Source organism: Dermacentor andersoni, chromosome 1 (assembly GCF_023375885.2).
Source record: "Dermacentor andersoni chromosome 1, qqDerAnde1_hic_scaffold, whole genome shotgun sequence".
Lineage (NCBI taxonomy): Eukaryota > Metazoa > Arthropoda > Arachnida > Ixodida > Ixodidae > Dermacentor > Dermacentor andersoni.
Genome location: NC_092814.1, coordinates 226,290,390 through 226,308,119, shown reverse-complemented (window position 1 = coordinate 226,308,119; position 17,730 = coordinate 226,290,390). Strand labels below are relative to the sequence as shown.

The 17,730-nt window shown below is 49.7% G+C and overlaps 1 protein-coding gene across 2 annotated transcripts in view; it reads right to left on the bottom strand.

Moving 5' to 3' along the window:
- The window catches only part of for (cGMP-dependent protein kinase for), a 210,965-nt gene that overhangs the window by 115,239 nt on the left and 77,996 nt on the right, over positions 1-17,730 (bottom strand). The window contains exon 1 of one of the 2 annotated variants that reach the window (XM_050195799.3): positions 13,065-14,340. The exons of the other annotated variant lie outside the window; for it this stretch is intronic. Coding sequence (XP_050051756.1) covers positions 13,065-13,645 — 581 coding nt within the window. The 5' untranslated portion in view covers positions 13,646-14,340. Of the gene's footprint in view, positions 1-13,064; positions 14,341-17,730 lie in introns of those variants that run through there. 2 annotated transcript variants of the gene reach the window in all.

The window sequence follows — 17,730 nt, the reverse complement described above, 5'->3', positions numbered from 1 at the left end:
CAGGTTTTTCGACCAGAATGTAGTCATAAGAGCAGCTTAAAAGGCAAGCTCCATATTTCGCGAATATCCCAGGACTTGCCGCTAAACGCTGCGTTGGCTTTGAAGTTTTGCTGCTGGGCAGGAGGTCATGGGTGGGATTCCTGGCAGCGGTGGCAGAATTTCGATGGAGGCGGAAGGCAATAACGCGCGCGTACTTGATTTAGTAAGTAAAGCCCCAACAAAGAAGCTCTTCCTGCCAGCAAACAATGTGACATCACCGATGCTCCAACTGCTGCGCCAATCGAGCGACTGTTGGTTAGCAAAACAATTTGGAGGACGCTTAAGTTTCGCCTTTAAGAGTGGATCGCGATAGCATTCAAAGATCCCTGACTGCTTTTCACGCTTCCTGGCAACTGAAGCTTATGTAACCATAATGTTTACCGGGAAACGCTGGCGGCGAACGCTATGCACGAAGGCGAGCTTTCTGGTAGAAACGCGGCATCTTGCGTTGGGCCGCGATGCGGCGGAGGTGAGCGTTATCTGGAGGTGTTGCAAGGAACCGGGTGCGTCGCTTTATGGCCGTTGTGATTTGTGTGCGCCAGCGCGGGCAAATCTTGGAGGCCGTGGCCACTCTATGGATGCTAGAAACGCTGGAAAAGGGGATTGTGCTTCGAGTTCTGGCGTAACAGAATTATGTTTTCTCGCATATTCAAATTACAATCCGACACTATCATATCTGCAGGTTGTCTGTAAGTCGTAGTTTACGATTTTTCAGACGTATTTTACCTTGAGAAATTCAATTAGCCCTGTAACTTCCTTGCGCTACATGGACGACCTGCGTGGTTCGAAATGATAATTGGCGAAACGACGGTCGATGCTGGACGCCGACGTCGGATTTTCTGCGACGCGGACCCTTATCGTTGTCGCGTTAGAACGATCGATCCGCCGGTCAGACCTCCCGACAGGGAAGCGGTGTTTGATGACACTTACGGAGAGAAGAATTTTACAGAGTAACAATGAGTGCAAATACGCACTGAAAATCTCGCGGTGTCAAGACCTGCTCGTTTTTGCTGTCCGAAGAAGAAAAAAAAAGAAGCCTCAGACTCCAACGACAATCTGGTGACCTCAACTGATTTGAGCGGGAACAACACTGGACGAGACTGCAGTGTCGCCGGGTGCGGTGTCCGGCTAGGGCAAGATATGCTCGTGCGCATTTGCCCCCGTGCTAAAACTGCGTTCTAAATCCCTACAACCGGACCTCCGCACGAGCGGTCTTGTGGCGTTCGTCAGCGACAACAGGCTTCTCCCCGTTCCCTGCAACGCGTTCGACCGTGTCGAAATGAAAGCACTAGGCAATTAACTTGGCTGGAACGAACAGACACGCCCTACATTCAGCGCCGGTTGACTTGTCGCAAAGCTTCGTGAACATATACAGTTCGCACGGTATTTAATTTCGGTGCATCGAAGCATGCAATATCACTCTCATCGTTCGCCCGTGTCAAATGCTCCACAACTGGAGGTGAACTTGATGACGAGCATTCTCTCACTTTAAATTGCTTTTCTTTTCTTTTCTTTTTCGCGAAACGTCTTTAAAATCAGCCAGAGGGGTCGCTTGCTACAATCTCATGTAACGACAACATGTTATAGGATTATTGCCTAAATCTTTGCAACCATAAACCACACGTGCCTTATTTTGGTATCGTTGTGTAGAGGAAGCAAGACATCACTCTATCATGTGTGTCTTCTGCACAGATGGCGCCGCTGGCGCACCACGCATGACGCAATCGGAGCTACAGATAGCCTCTTGCCCGGCGTTCAGACAGGCCTAGCTCGGTAGTACGTTTGTCAATCCAAAAAAGAAAGGTCGCGTTTGAAAGAGCTCAATATATCACAGCAGGTATAATTTAGCAAACTCACACTGGTGCTCATAAAGAGTTATAAATCCTTGAAGTGTGGCAATTTGTTGCAGAAATTTCGCGCTTGCTCAGCCATGGGCGCCTCTGCGTTCGACACGTACGGTCCAGAAATGGCATGGCGACACTCGGGCAGCAATACAGGGGGATATCCAACCTCTCTGACCACGGCGGAACGTGCCCGTCTCCACAGGGAGCGCAAGCGCATGAGATTGAGAAAAGAGCAGAAGCCCCAACCATCTACGAGTGCGGCTGGCTCAAGCGGGGCATGAACAAGTCTCGGGCGCCACCAATAGGGGGATCATTTCGTTACCCTAGTGCCCACACACCTCTGCAAAACAAACAAGCAACCAGCTACGAATAGGCCGCGACCACAATTGCAAAATTGGGCCGTAAGACGCCCACTAGCTGTAAATATAAGTTAGGCATGTAAACTTTCTAATGCGTGAATAAACGCAGCTTGTGCATTTGGTTACGTCATTTCTCTACCCATAGTGCCCACACGCCGTCTGCATCACGCACAAGACTTTTCATGTACCCCACTGCGGCTGCGTGACTGATACAACCCACACAACTTTTTAAAAGTTTTTTTCGATACTGATCTGCCAATAAAGCTATACGACTTCCAAAGAACAAGAAGTAGCAGTGAGAGGAACTATTGTTTTGGAGGACCTGACCCACACATAAGTCAACTGAATCTTCTCAATTCGTAGACGTGAAGCAAGACATTCGACTTACGTTTGGGGCAACAAGTGACTTTATGGGGATACGGCCATTGAACTCTCTAGGCCGGCGGTTCTAAACAGCTGTCACGCCGGGCTGAATTTTGACAAGAGCCAGAGCGCAACACTATCCTTATTTGAGGTGTCGGTGTTCATAAATCAGCGAGAAAGGAAGTTCAATAACACGTATACTTCCCTTAATTGCGTATAACGTTCCAAAATATACCAACGTAAACAAAATGGAACATCCTATATAACCCGGGACACAACGGTTCTCGTATTCCTCCACAAAACTGGTGCACTCGAGATGTCTAAAAAGAGAGTGCCAGTGTTTAGCAGCCGAAAACGAAGACAAATGGCTTCCGCACCGTTCGTCTCATTCACACGATGCCTTCCGTCAAGTCGCGTCTTAAGACACGGCCTTCTTGCAGAGGTTTCTTTCCTATATACACGAAGTGAGTAGCCCCAACACATGCGATCGCCACGTGAGTCCATTCGCAACAAGGAATCGCGGGTCAGTGACGAGTACACCCGCAGTTGGAGAGAGAGAATTTATTTGAAGGAAGGCAGAGAGGTCGGCCTGAGCTAGCTTCCTCCAACGCGCAGTCACTGCGACAGAGCAGAAGCGCCTCCCGCGTGCAGATGTTCCTCAGCACCGCGGTAATGCCAGCAGTTCTTTCACCCGTGCTCACTAAGGATGAGTCACCGCTACGTGGCCGGCCTAAACAGGAAACGCACACACGAGATTCCGCTACTGTTTCTTAGACAATATCCACATCCACTCCAGAGTCCGCCCATTACTCCCACGCACTCGCACGAGAAAGAAAGGTTCGTCTGCATTTACAGCTGCCGTAGTGTGTGTACAGCTAGCTGACGCCGAAAGAAAGGGCACAGGCGCCAGTGAGGACGCTGAAGGAACAAAACATTTAAGTGTGCTCTTCTCTAGGGGTTTGCTTCAAGCCAACGGCGCGCACAACCAGGATATATGTTACTAACAAACTTCGGTGCCGCGACGACGACCACAGCTCCCGCGCCCGTTCGGAGCATCCGTGCGGAAATGATTCTACATTTCAGCGTCTCTTAAGCTAAAATGAAGCAACGGCTGTTAAGGCGACGTAGTGACAGTGGCGGCGGTATATTGCGTCAGATTTTTCCTACCGCATTGGCATGTGATAGAGAGCACGGAGCCCTCCGTTGGCTGTACATGCACGTAAAAGATTACGTGCCTCACCGCGATTACATGGTCGGATGCTGCTATAGATACACGCCGATTCCTGAGTTGCCAGAATTTCCGTGTGCTGGAACAAGCCATCGCCAATAAGACAATTAGAGATGACACACAATGCGGCACATTATTTTTAGACAATGCATTATATAGAGCACAGGCGACATCAAGAGAGAAAAGGCCACGATATACGAACCAAGGGTGGCTCGCGGGAATAAGTGAGAGCGGGGAACGAGGGAGGCGATAATGGGGGGAAACTCCCAATCCCGGCAGGTTGTGATCTCGCGGTTATTTCCGTTGCTGAGGGGCGTTACACTTTTCGAAAACGTGACTCACTCGGAAAACGTATATATAGCGTGTACGTGCACGACATGAAATAAGAACAAATAAGTGCGCAAGGCACAGTAAAAAAAAACGTATAAAAATATTTGCAAGGGCGAAGTGGGAATTCCTTTTCGAACTAAAGCCGGACTTCAGGATTCAGCTCCCGCGCAGCGACATAAATATGCGCGAACTCGCGGCACGAAACGCCGTCGCGCGTGTTCTGCAACACATAAATGAGCCACCCGCCGTGGCTGCTCAGTGGCTATGGTGTTGGGCTGCGGAGCACGAGGTCGCGGGATCGAATCCCGGCCACGGCGGCCGCACTTCGATGGGGGCGAAATGCGAAAACACCCGTGTACTTAGATTTAGGTGCACGTTAAAGAACCCCAGGTGGTCGAAATTTCCGGAGTCCTCCACTACGGCGTGCCTCATAATCAGAAAGTGGTTTCGGCACGTAAAACACCATAATTAAAGAAAAAGCATAAATGAGCCAATAATATCGCTTCCCATCGACTTCTGTATCATTGCAACTCAAAAGTGTGTTTGTGATATATAAGCGCGTCGTCGCGTCTACATAAATAAATAAATAAGGAAAGAAACAAAGAACCAACGAAACAAAAAAAAATTGAATAAATATCTCTTAATTTGTAAAAGGACCCAAATATCCTACATCATTCTACGTAGCAATACCATACGCCTAATGCAATTCCAAAAGACCGCCCGAAGCTGTAAATGTGAAGGAACTGGACTATATCTTCATGATAACGCCCAAGGAGGCGCCAAGTAAACTCATTATATATAGACAAAAGAGCAATGGTTCTGTATACGACTCCTTTACTGTTTTCATACGGGACCGTTACAAGGTGGGAATAGGCGGTGTTATAGACAACCTTTTATTAATTATAGAAATTGCATAAGCTTGTGAAGGTGGCCTTTAGATATTGGAAATGCTACTCGCATACACCTTTATCAACCACTGTGCGAGTTTTCCTTTGTTCACTTTACACCGTTCAGTAGTGATAAGAGAGAGAGAGAGAGAGAGAGAGAGAGAGAGAGAGAGAGAGAGAGGCAAAGGAAAGACAGGGAGGTTAACCAGAGATTATATCCGGTTGGCTACCCTGTACTGGGGGAGGGGCAAGGGGATGCGATAGGTGAGAGAGAGAGAAGGATAAAATAATTAAAAAAAAGCTACACACAGACACACAATGTCTATACTAAAGCAGTATATGTTGGCTTCACAACACAACACTCGTTGCCTGGATATGTTTCTGACCGCAGGTGCCCGAGACGAACATATACCGGCGTTTCAAAGACATATTATCTAAGAGTAACACACTGCTTCCGCAACTGCTCTGTATTGAGTACAGTGGCATATCTTGTTTCACGTATGTGCGGACTCCATATTATTGTGGCGATCCTCCCATTTGTCGCAATTTATTTGTTGTTTATTTGTGTTATATCAAGGCCCGAGGGCATCACAAAGGGGAGTCGTAAAACGGGAAGCATAACTATGAAATACGAAAAATAAAATAAACAATCCAACATGTCACTAATTCCTAGTTATACAATGCTATGCATTTCTTGCCTAATAGTTTGCAAGTACGACTAATAAGTAATGTGGAAAGTTGGGCGAGTTGTTGATTAATTACCATACCGTGTTGGTGAAGCAGCGCACTGACCAGGACAAGGCGGAGAGACACATGAGAGCGAATGTCGTGTATTCTCGTGTATCTTCGCCTTGTCCTAGTCAGTTCAATGATTCACCAACACGGTTTGACGACTAATAAGGTAAACAACATAGCACCTTGATAATTCTTGTTAATATAATGGTAGCTAATGTCTTAATCGTTTGCGAGTACGGCACATAAACGAAAAAAAAAACATGTTAATCATTCCTAATTATAGAACGTTAGCTAATGCCTTACGAAATAGTTTGTTATCGACAACGGCGACATTTTCACCGAGAACATGGTTCTACTACTGTGATGACCTGAGATGTACCACATGTTCACATCGATGGCTCAGTCGCCCCTACAAATTCAGCTGCCGCGGTGACTTTTATATAACGCAGCAGTGCCTTCATTGTAGGTCGTGCTGATGTTCATGTAGGCCAGTTTCCGAGAATGTTTTCTGTGAGTGGGCGCTTGTCCAGTTGGTCTAGCGTGACTGAGAGGGCTGCTCTTTGAGGTTTTAAACGAGGGCACTCGCAAAGAAGGCGCGCGATACCGGCAGAAGTCACAAAGTTGGATGTTGGCTATTCCAATCAAAAAGGGACACTCATTTGAAAGTGCTGCTCCACGCCATAGACGGACTAGAAGGTGCAGTCACATCGTGGAACGTGGGACACGTCGGTACGGAACGGTAAATTAATGTCCAGGGTATGAAGGCATGTACTTCTGAAGTCGGATGAATTCTACTGAACCAGTGTTAAGTTACGTGCAAGCATGGAAAGTTTTTTTCGCTGCGTCGGGTCTAAAAAGAGGAATGGCAACGCAATTGACGCCGTCATGGGCAGATCGGGCAGCTGCGTCCTTTCGATCATTGCCATGTATGCCACAGTGACTAGGACACGAATAATATATTGCGTCGTGTCCTTCGTCAACTACACGATGGTGCACTTGTCTGATCTCTGCGACAAGCTGCTCATGTGATCCGTGACGTAGTACGGAGAGTAAACTCTGGAGCACTGTCCTGGAATCATAGCGGGTTGACCATGGATGGGGTGGTTCCTCCTGAACGAAATGAGGAGCCGCACAAAGGGCAGTCAGTTCAACAGCTATCGTTGACGATACATGTGACGTTCTTATCTGTATTTTGAAGGATTTCGCTGAAATCACCACCCTGCACACTTAGTCCGTCTATGGCTTGGAGCAGCACTTTCAAATGCGTACTCATTTCTGATGGGAATAGCCAACAGCCAACTTTGTGGCTTCTGCCGGTTAAGCGAAACAATCGCGCGCCTTCTTCGCGAGTGCCCTCGTTGGAAACCGCAAAGAGCAGCCCTCTCAGTCACGCTAGCCCAACTGGACAAGCGCCCACTCACGGAAGACAACATTCTCGGAAACTTTGCGTGCTTTTGGGTGCACGGTCCCGTCCAAATGCACCGTAACAATATCCTCTGGTCAACCTTCATGTTTTTCCTGTGCCCCCCCCCCTCCCCTCTCTCTCTCTCTCTCTCTCTGGAAAAAAGCGATTGACAGAAAGTGTTAGTGCTGCCTGTTTGAATTCCGACTTTATGCGGATGATCGATGCGGCTCGACAGGCAATGCGGCTGAAAAATGAAGTCACTGTGAAAGGAGGAATGGTAATAAAATTTGTGAAGCAGGGTCAAACGTGCTATTGTTCTACAAGATGCAAAATGGAAAATGTAGTCTTTCATTGATGTTATATATGCTAGCGGTACGGTAATAATTTGAAATCATGAATCGGACTGAATTATTTTGAACAAGCTCGAGTGAAGAAATAAGCGCCCGTATTCACAAAAAAGCTTTTACGGTAAAACTGCTTGTGGTCAACGACGACGATCGGCCGATGGTAGAGTGCACTAACGAGCGAAAAGCTTCGCGAATTGGGCCCCAGGGCTCGGCTGGCAGTCGCTGTATCAGAAAGTTTGTGCACTCAGTGCGCATTCTTTACACTAGGAAAAACAGAAACAAAGTTCAAAGCCTATCCAAACCCTTATCGCGTGCACTCAAGTAAGGGCATGACCGTGCACGATCCCAGAGAAAGTAATCTAAACTGCACAACTGAAAGATGTCCCGATAGGCGGGAGTCGTCGTCCGCATAACTCGACAAAATTCGACGGACTAGCCAGACGGTTAAACAGGTATATTTCTGCGAAAAAAAAAAAAAAGCTGACGGATGTGCGTTTAGGAATAAGCACAACCTAAGGCTTAGACTTATTCCCTTGTCAGCGTAAGGCGTTGACATCTTTACAGCCGGGGTCAGGACCTACCACTATGGGCAGTCGAATTCCGCCATATTGTCAAATTCTGTAATGTCGGCATTTAAGCAAATCAGAGCCCTGCGGGGCAACCAGATTTGGCAAGTTGGGTAACTCTACAATGTACTGCGGTATCTGTCAACGTCCAGAATTGCAGCCCGCGTCCGTCTCGGCGAATTCTCTCCCGCTCGCACTACGGGCAGTGAAAGGGCCCGACGCTTCTTCCTCGCCGTTCACCCGGAATGCGCACCATCAGCGCGACCAGCCAAGCGCAGCTGGCTGCAGCCGAGGAAGCTCGCAGACATGCGCCGCCGAGCATGCACGCGGGCGGTGCGCGCGCACGGCCAACATGCGTCCAGGCGCCCGCGCGCGGCGCGAGGCCAACTGCTTCGCGCCGATGCCTCCCTGCAGTGGAGAAATCAAGGCCGCAGCGGTTGTCTCCGAGGCGCTGTGCCTTGCATAGGCGACAACGGCACGCCGCAAGAGAAGCACCGCGGAGGTGCCCAACATCCGAGCACGGCAGAGGCACGGCTGAATTTATTGCAAGCCGCATCTAGAATGTACAAAATAACTTCATCCACTTTGCACGAGCCCTGGCACGGACAGCCCGCGAAAGTGCACTTACGGGTGTGAAGCTGGAGAGGTGACCAACCTGAAGACTGTGAACGATGGTTCGTGGACGATCCATTTCATAAGTCGCTTTTGCACAGTCTGCGAGAAACGAGACTCCATGCTTATTTATATTCCATTTCATTCCGATATTATATCGCGGGACAACCCAGGCGAATGAAAGACAGTGCTTTCGTTTCAATTTTCAAGGCGAGACGACCAGAAATGATTAAACTAACTGCTTCACGAAGAGCCCTCACTTCATTCCCTCGCAGCCAAAGGCCAGGCGCGTTCCTTCTACGCGCGTTGTCGGCGCAGACAGTGCCTCGTGCACGTGCCTCACGCTCCACAAGAGCAGACAGTGTCCGTATTCCCGCGAAAGGTGGGCCTAGGCGGCCGTCGGTAATAGTTCTGTTTTTATCAAGGCCACCAAGCAACGCCGTCAAAGTCACCAGAGCGGCTCCAAAGGTGTCTCGTGATGCATCCGGCATGTTAGTGCTTATACTGGCAGTCTCTCATGATGCATGTTATTACCCTCGATGAACCCCCCCCCCCCTCCCTCATGCACTACGCCACTATTAAATCATTTTCTCGGAACGCGTATCTTCTGTCAAAGCACGCGTACACACCGTGCGCTGCGCGTGTTTTGACAGAAGCTTAGCGACAACAAGAGAGGTTGGCAGCAGGCGTGGTGTGTAAAAGCTCCAGCTCGGATGCGACAACCAACCGCGGTCAGGGAAACTGTCCTCTACCGTCCTCAGATACAAAGACACATATACTGTCCTCTACACCGTTAGAAGGGCCAGTCTGCTCGCAGCATTTTGCGAAAGACGGCGGGGCTGCGAAAAGCATGACCTCCGAACAATAGCACCCAGAAGTTTCGAGCGAGCAAACACGTCAGAATACTAAGCGAAATGCTAGAAGCGAGTGTGCGCGCTGTATCGCTTTCCGACTATACTGCGTAATAAAGAAACTCTGCAAAGGCATGCAATGCGCCATTTGTGGGCTCCCATGCGCAAGCGTCACGATCAGAATGCTGCCTACGACCTATGTTCACTTTTGTGATTATTGAGATAGATCGCCATCCACCATTACCTTCTTTCTTTCTTTCTTTCTTTATCAACTGCCCTCATCAGTACCAAACACATGCGCTTGGAGCGCTAACGTACGTTTGGACATTCCCAATAGTGAAAGCAGTGAAAAAAAACGATCCTCTTCACGGCTTCATACCTTAATAAAGACTTCGATAAAGCAGACAGACATCGTGCGCACCTGCATTTGTGTGTCTTTACACTTATATATCCTGAACTAAAAATGTCTACCTCTTAGTCATCCTTTAAAGAACAAAGCGCGTCCCACTAATGTCAATGCCCTTGCACGCACAAAGGCAAACATTCTTTGCAGGGCGTATAGAACGAGAATCGGTTTTGAAATATAACGAGGCAGCTCGTCTTGAACACACCATGCATGAAAATAATAATCATCAAAAAAGCGACAGCCCAATAAATTATTTCTTCCTTTCTTTTCTTTTTCTCGTACAAGCCATATGCGCTTTCATTCGTTCAAGTCAATCCTGCGACGGCATTACTATCTCTGCATCTTAGAACGTGCAGCTATAGTGACGGTCCGCATACATAAATATGCGCGGTGACAACCTAAGAACTTATTACAAGCTCAGCCTACAAAACCGCACTACACCTGCTTGCCCTCTGTGGTTCCGCACACCAAAACATAGTTCTCTGAGAGTCGCCGATATCGATAGAAGCTCTCCGCAGCCAGAGGCACCGACAAAAGGTTGCACAGGGTAGTCGTATTTCATAAATCAATATTAACATTGTATATATGTCTGTCGCGCAACGAAAGGCTCGTATAAAGTGAGTAACAAATGCAACGGCTCGACGGCATCATCCGATCCAAAGTAACAGATACTAAAATTTTATTAACTCTTCTTTTCACACAGCGTTTTCCAGTACGCGGACCCCGACACCCGAACGACCCGCAGACACAACTTGACGGACTTCTACGACTGATTCGAACGTTGCGAAGTTGCAACCTCGGACCGCACGGTGACTTTAAAAGGGCGCTTCCAACAGCAACTTTAGCTTGCCCTTTCACGCGTTTCCGTTTTTCATTACCTCGTCTGTATGCAAGGCATTATAGAACGCACGCCCACGTCAGGGGACATGATAGCCACCATTAATTGGCGGGTTGAAGACCTACGGGAGCACGTTGACTGACTGCTCGGCGACACGAAAAAAATATAATAAACGTGACGCAGCAGTGTAGTGCGCGAATATGGCCACTTATCCCGTGATAGGTATTGCAGGCGGTGCACTGGGCCTTATCGGGCACGGTGGCAATCACAAAAGGAGAGCGATAGCCTGCGTGAACGGGAGAAAACAGAGCCTCGCGAACATAACGCCGCGTTCTTCGTTGCTGCAAACCTCCAACCCGATCCTTCCTCGTCTGCGCATGCATTTGACGAGCGGGCCGGGCTGACTCAACCAACTGGGGCGATGGCCCAGCTAGACCTGGCGGATGGCCCGAATGGCTACGTAACATGAGCGCAAAAGGCAAAACTTTAGTCCGACATGTACAGTTTGCGAACAGGGGCCGAATTCACAAAGCTTTCCATTCGTAAGTACTCATTGTCAATGGCCGGCCGCCATCGCTAATAATATGTCCAGCATCAGGACTGGCTGAAATTTTCTTTTACGAACAATTATAGCGTAAGAGCTCCTTGTGAATACGGGCCCAGATATTCCGGGCCGGTATTCAAGAATAGTTCTTACACAATAATTGTTCGTAAGAGAAATTTCTTCCAGCCAATCCTGATGCTGGAGACATTATTCGCGAAGCCACCAGGCCAATGGCAAGGAGCACTTAAGAGCAGAAAGCTTTGTGAATACGACCTCCAGTTTTTATCTGCTGGCTGCGCACCGCCGATCCGACATCACCATGCACGTTCGCATGCCCTTTCTACAGCGTCACCAAGCCGAGTCGACCTATGGCTGCGCTGGCTGGCTCACGCAAGTATATATGTGGCCGTCGCAATTGAACCGCCGGGTAAATTTCAGGCCAAAAACTTCTTTTGTCGTGTTCATGCAAACACACTATGACAGGTTGCCGGACCGCAGCTAGCGTCTTTAAGGGAGCGCATGCACACATTAACATAATGAGGGATGCGGCATGGCAGATGGTGGTTGCGGAGAGGTTCTGCAGTGTACAACACGGATCAGTTACTCTGCTGCCATTACAAAAGACTTGCGCAACCGCCACGCAACAGCCGTGGATCCCTGCATACACATATCGTGGGGACACTCACGTCGGGGCCACACAGACAAGAAGCATCGATCCACAACGCTTGTTCTCTGCGTGCTCACCGCGCGTTTTGGAAAGCGACGATTAATCACGCACCTTGCTCGTCTCCTTGCGCAACTGTCTCGACAAGGAGCGTTTCCTTGTGCTCATTACGTGGCGAATTAGACACTCTAAACTGCGCTGAAAGCAAGAAGTGCGCGCTGCGAAAAAAAAAAAATAGTCAGCGACAGAAATTACACGCGAAACTGCGAAAGGAAAGCTTCACGAACTTTCCTCCTGAGGCATAATTTCTTTTCCGCCTCGAGATAGAAAATACGCTAAGATGGCGCTATTGTGACATGAAGGTACGGTGTCAGTTTTCTCTCAGGTAAAGAGAAAATAGGATGGCATCGAGTCGCCGAATTCGGACGCAGGAAAACGGCGCATAGAGACAAAAGGCGAGACGAAGTACAAAGTGCACTCGGCTTCGCTCTAGACCGTCTGTGTGACGTAAGCGCCCTTATGCTCTGTCATGCACGCTATGAAATGTATTTTGACTGCTGCGAGCAGCTAGTGACCGTAATGGTTAAGATCACAGTTCTTGCCACCGTAGAATTGTCGCACTTCGGTGCAGCGCAATAAGCCTCCGAGTAGCATTCACAAACGGCGCAAGAAAGCAAATAAGACCCACGAGAATAAAGGAGCATGAGGAGAGCCCAAACACTGCGGAATAACGCAGGTAAAAACCTGGCAGTACATCAAACAAACAAGACAGAATGCTGCACTCATTCTCGCCACGCGTTCTCTGCGGGTTGCTACGCACATTAACCTACGACAAGAAAACCTCGTCCAGCAAGCCCACCCTTTGCACGAGACCTCCAGAATGCTGCCCTCACACTATAGGACATGTCTACTCCGTGTGCTACACGTCCAGAAGAAAGCGCTCGCAACAATGCCGTACCTGACGTGCTCGATTCTCTCTCTCTCTCTCTCCGCTTTTTTGCTCACCCACCCATTTGCAAAAGGACGACCGCGTCCGGCTCGCCTACCGTGCCTTCCGCAGGTGGAGCAGGCAAGTCCGCAACCTGGCCGCGCAGGCGTCGCGAACCTTGGTGCCGTAGCCGTAGCTGAAACGGACGAGCGTGCGTAGCACGCTCTTCAGGAGGGCCGCCAGCGCGCGCAGCCCGGCGACCAGCGACGCCAGAGCACGCTCGCACGCGGCACGGCCCCGGTGCAGGCAGCCGAACACCAGCGTTGCGTTCCGGCGGCGGGCGCCACCGGCGTTGGTAATCCACAGGAGCTGCGCGTCGACGGCGAACGGCGGAGCTTGGTCAATCAGCAGCGACAATCCGGGGGTCCAGCCGAAGCACGCCGGGGGGAGCACGACGCACGACCAGCCGGAGACCGAAGCCGTCAAGCCGGACGACGCCGACGAGTGGCCGCGCCGCACCTGAGCGAGACGCTGCGGCTGCGGGCGGCGCCGCGCGCGGGGCGACGACGATGACCGCAGCTGACGGCGTGCGGCAGCCGGTGGACACCGCTGCAGCCGGCCCGCCGGCGAACCTTGCGAAGACGTTTCGCGGCTGCCGCCGCTCTCCAACGGAGCACTCGCCGAGGCGGCGCTGATCATTCTCTCAGCGCGCGTACCGACGCGAGCTGCTGGCCGCGGGCCGGACGAGGAAATGAAAGGACGAAGCCGACCGCGCTTGCCCGTGTTGCCAGGGGAAAGAAAGAGCGGGGAAAAGTCGGCTTAAATGACGGCGCAAGCACGACAGGTGACGCGCTGCGCGCCGCTCAAAGGGGACCGACGCCGCGAGAAGGGCGGGCGGGAGACGTCCACGGAGATATTGCGTAGCCTTTGTTTCGGTGGCCCTTTCTCCGCTTCGGCAGCGACAAAGGCCAAGCTGCGTTTCTCTCTTCTTTTTTTTTTTTTCACTTCGCATAATACGCGCACGCTGGGCAGTGTGTCACAACGCCGACTCAGACGAGTGGTGCGTCAGTCCAGAAAGCGATGCATCGCGGGTAGGCATCTCCTTCCGTCCATCAATCTTGGATCCCTCAGTGATTCAACTATCCCGCGTGCGTGTCGCTATACGAAGACTGCAAGCTCAAGTACGCTTTTGAACAGGGGGCGGTGAACCTGTGTACACTGCAGCAGGCGTTCGCTCTCCACGTACTTGAATCGCTATGCCAGTGCCCCGAACGAAATCTGGCGACCGCATCAAAAGGTCACGTGGAGGAGAAAACATGCCGGGATATTCACGCCGCGGTGGTAGTGGCATAAGAGGCGTCTTCGCTCTCTTAGTGCTTTTAATTCGTTTCGCGTCGCCGAAAAGGTGCCGCCTGCACACTTCACCGGCTCACCTCGCAAATAATTCAGACGAGGGTACTCGCCTTGCAGATCTGGATATAATCTACAGGGGCAGAAAAGCAAAGAAAGAAAGAAACAGAGAAAGAGCACGGAACAATGTTCTTATTTACCGGCATATAAAGCGCGTTAATCATAAGACACGGTGTGTTCTTGCGCGACTACGACAGATATTATCGCACGTGAACCTAACAGGGCTTTTAATTGCTACAATGACGCGAGCAAACGCTCCTATATAACAACACCGAATGGTTCATTTTTTTCCCCCGAAGCACGCGCACCGACAACGCACATGTACGAGCCCCTGCGGAGTGAACAACCTCATGAACGCGCCACTGACGTTATCTGCCGAACTGGCCCTAAGACGCATCCTGTCGGACTGACTCGTAAATGGCAAGACACTGGAAGGGAATTTGAAAGTGTGACTGCGCAAAAGCGGTCATCAGTGCAAACATGCGTAGTAAATGAAAACATCACTAGATATGAAGTTGCTTAAAATACTGCCCTCCTCCGCCTTTTTCATCCATTTACTCGCGTCTTTGACTGAGCACATAGAGATGCACCGCCCATGTCTTATGTTTCGTTGCCCATCCCACATGCATATGCAGGGTCTTCAAAGTTAGACTAACGCTAACTTCAACAAGAACGCTATTTTATTTTATCAAAAACACATCATCAAGTCTGAGACTCAGTCAGCTGATTTCGAATACAGAGGCGCGGATTTCGACACAACGTCAAGCCGCCATTGTGACATAGCTTACTGCGTGTGCCACATCGTTTGCAAGCTGAGGTTGGCTGGCGAAAACTAAAGCCCATCCATCCACGCGTCAACGCCGCTAGAAAACGTGTATGGAGGGGCTTTAGCGAAAACAAGCAACGAGTGACTTTTTTCCCTTTCCCTCGCGTGCACTGCAGCGTAATCGTCAGCCTTCTTCATGTAACGCGATAAAAGTTTTGCATAATCGTTTAGCGGGGGAAATAATCATCAAACGGGGGCTTGACGCTGCATTGAGAACCAAGTGCAAGCCTCTGAATGCAAAATTAGCTGAGTTTTTTATTTCGGAACAGAACCGCTCCAGGAGAATCTTCAAATGTCTTCAAATACGACTGTCTTAACGTATGAAATTTAAACATGTACCATAATCATGATAACGATCAAGCCAACTAAGAAGTATTTTTCTATTAATTACGCTTTTGTTGACAAACTAGTTTGTTCGCTAAAATTGTACCCGCCAAAGCGCATAACCCGCTTGCCCAAGCAAATTTTGCGTAGCTCGCACCGCGTTTTTTTTTTTAAATTTAAAATGAGCATTAGTTCAACTTTCGCATAATGCGCCCTCTTTCCATCGCAGACGACTCACGAGTGCGGTTCACGCCTGACGGCACGAGACTAGGAGCCAGCAACAGGTCCGAGTAACTGTGCGAGACTGTAATTGTGTGCGAGAGAGATGGGTTCGATTTACTGCAATTGATGTTTCCAGAAACTTCGCATGTTTCCAAGCGCGCAAGTTTGCTGTAATTTACTCCACAGTTTGGTACTATAACATGCTTTCCTGCGCTGCTTCCAACAAGCGCTGGAATCTTTTTTTCCGTTTCCAAAGGACAGTGTGCGCCGTCTTAGTCTGCAACACAGTAAAGCCTGAATTTAATGAAATTCCATTTTACGATTTTCTTAATTAACCAAGTGGTTTTTATACCTGGCACATATTCATAGAGCCCAGTCCGTTGAAAACCTCGAAGCTACGATGTGAACTAAACGTCCCGCACGATGCAACAATGATTGGAAGGTGAGTGCAAAGGGGGGCAGGGGTTATATGGGTAAGATATGGGGAAAATATGGTTATGACGGCTTGCAGTTCCACTGACGCGTCAAGGGGCCGTATAACGTAGAAATATTCCACTATGTTTTTACTCCAATCTCCTGACGTCAAATTTGCGTAACCGCCGACGCAAGCATCGGGCGGTCACCAGCAGGGTTGTCTGAACAAACCAATCAAATGCTCCCCTCGTTCGTAGGAGGTCACTTTTGTTTGCTTGAAAAACGAATAACATTGCCTGCACTGAGCGGCTTGTCTTATCAAATTGGCTCGCAAGAGGCGAGGAGCATGCTCAAGTGAAGAGGAATTCGATGGGGCCGAGCCACTGCACTGAACATCGATAATCGGATGAAGACGGTGGTACCGGCGTCTGCGATTGGTCCGCTTTGTCATACTTAGCTTGCGGTGGCTCGTCGACAATCGCGGCGGCATGCAACGGAAACTTAAGAATGACGCAAAGACGGATCCTCAGCGAAGAAAAGTTGGCAGAACCAGTTCGTAAACGTGCCGAAAGTTCTCGAAAAAGTTACACGGCCACGAAAAAAGTTTTATTACACGCAAATAAACCCATGCTCTCCGGCAGAGGCGAGTAGCCAGTGCCGGGCGATCGGCGGCAGCCACCTTTTATTCCTTTCGGAACGGGGCAGCCTGCGGCTATTCAGAAGAAAATTGAGTTTTGTTCGGCATATTAATGCATCTTCAACGCGTACGCGTCACTTTGACGCGGTAAGTTTTTGCGGTTTTGTGACGTCGCGTGAGAGGCAGGTGAAGTGGGTGCAGCCCGAAAACTTTTGACCAATAGCCCAGGGCTAATGACAAAAAGGCGTGGAATCAAAAATAACTATTTTTGTTTTTTTTTCGGTCAAATTATGCATAATCAGTGTGTACACGTCATATCAGACGGGGAGCTATCACGGTTTTCGTGACGTCGCGTGACAGACAGGTGAAGAGGGGGTGGTCCAAAAAAGTTTTTGACCAATTGCGGTGGGCTGATTGCAGAATTGGAATAGAAATGTTTGGAATAGTTTTATGTTATAGCGCCCAAGGTTTGCTGTTTCCGTGAAGGAACACAAAACGCCCTCAACGGGCTCAATAGGGATGACTTAGAAGGGTTTGGGGGCGAGCTAGTTGGCTCGGGTCATTCATTTGGAACAGCGCCAAAAAACACACGGGCAAGGAAGAGCACAGGGCCAGCGCTGGTGCTGTGCTCTTCCTTGTCCGTGTGTTTCTGGCGCTGTTTAAAATGAATGCTCAATGGGGAGTTTTAGAAATAGGGACCCAAAGTTAGCAGAGAGGACGCGGTCGGCTCGGGATGTTTCTGACTATGTGGGCTTCTTTAACGTGCATCCAAAGTTCGGTGCACAAGCGTCTTTGCACACCGCCCACAGCGGCAATCGATCACTGTGACTGCGGCCGGGAATCGTACCCGCGACCCAGCGCCGTGCACTGCGCCATCGCAGCGGGTACCGCGTTGTCCACGATAAGGCTCGCTGCAGTCAGCCGCGCAGTCAGCCGCGCAGCCGTGCAGTC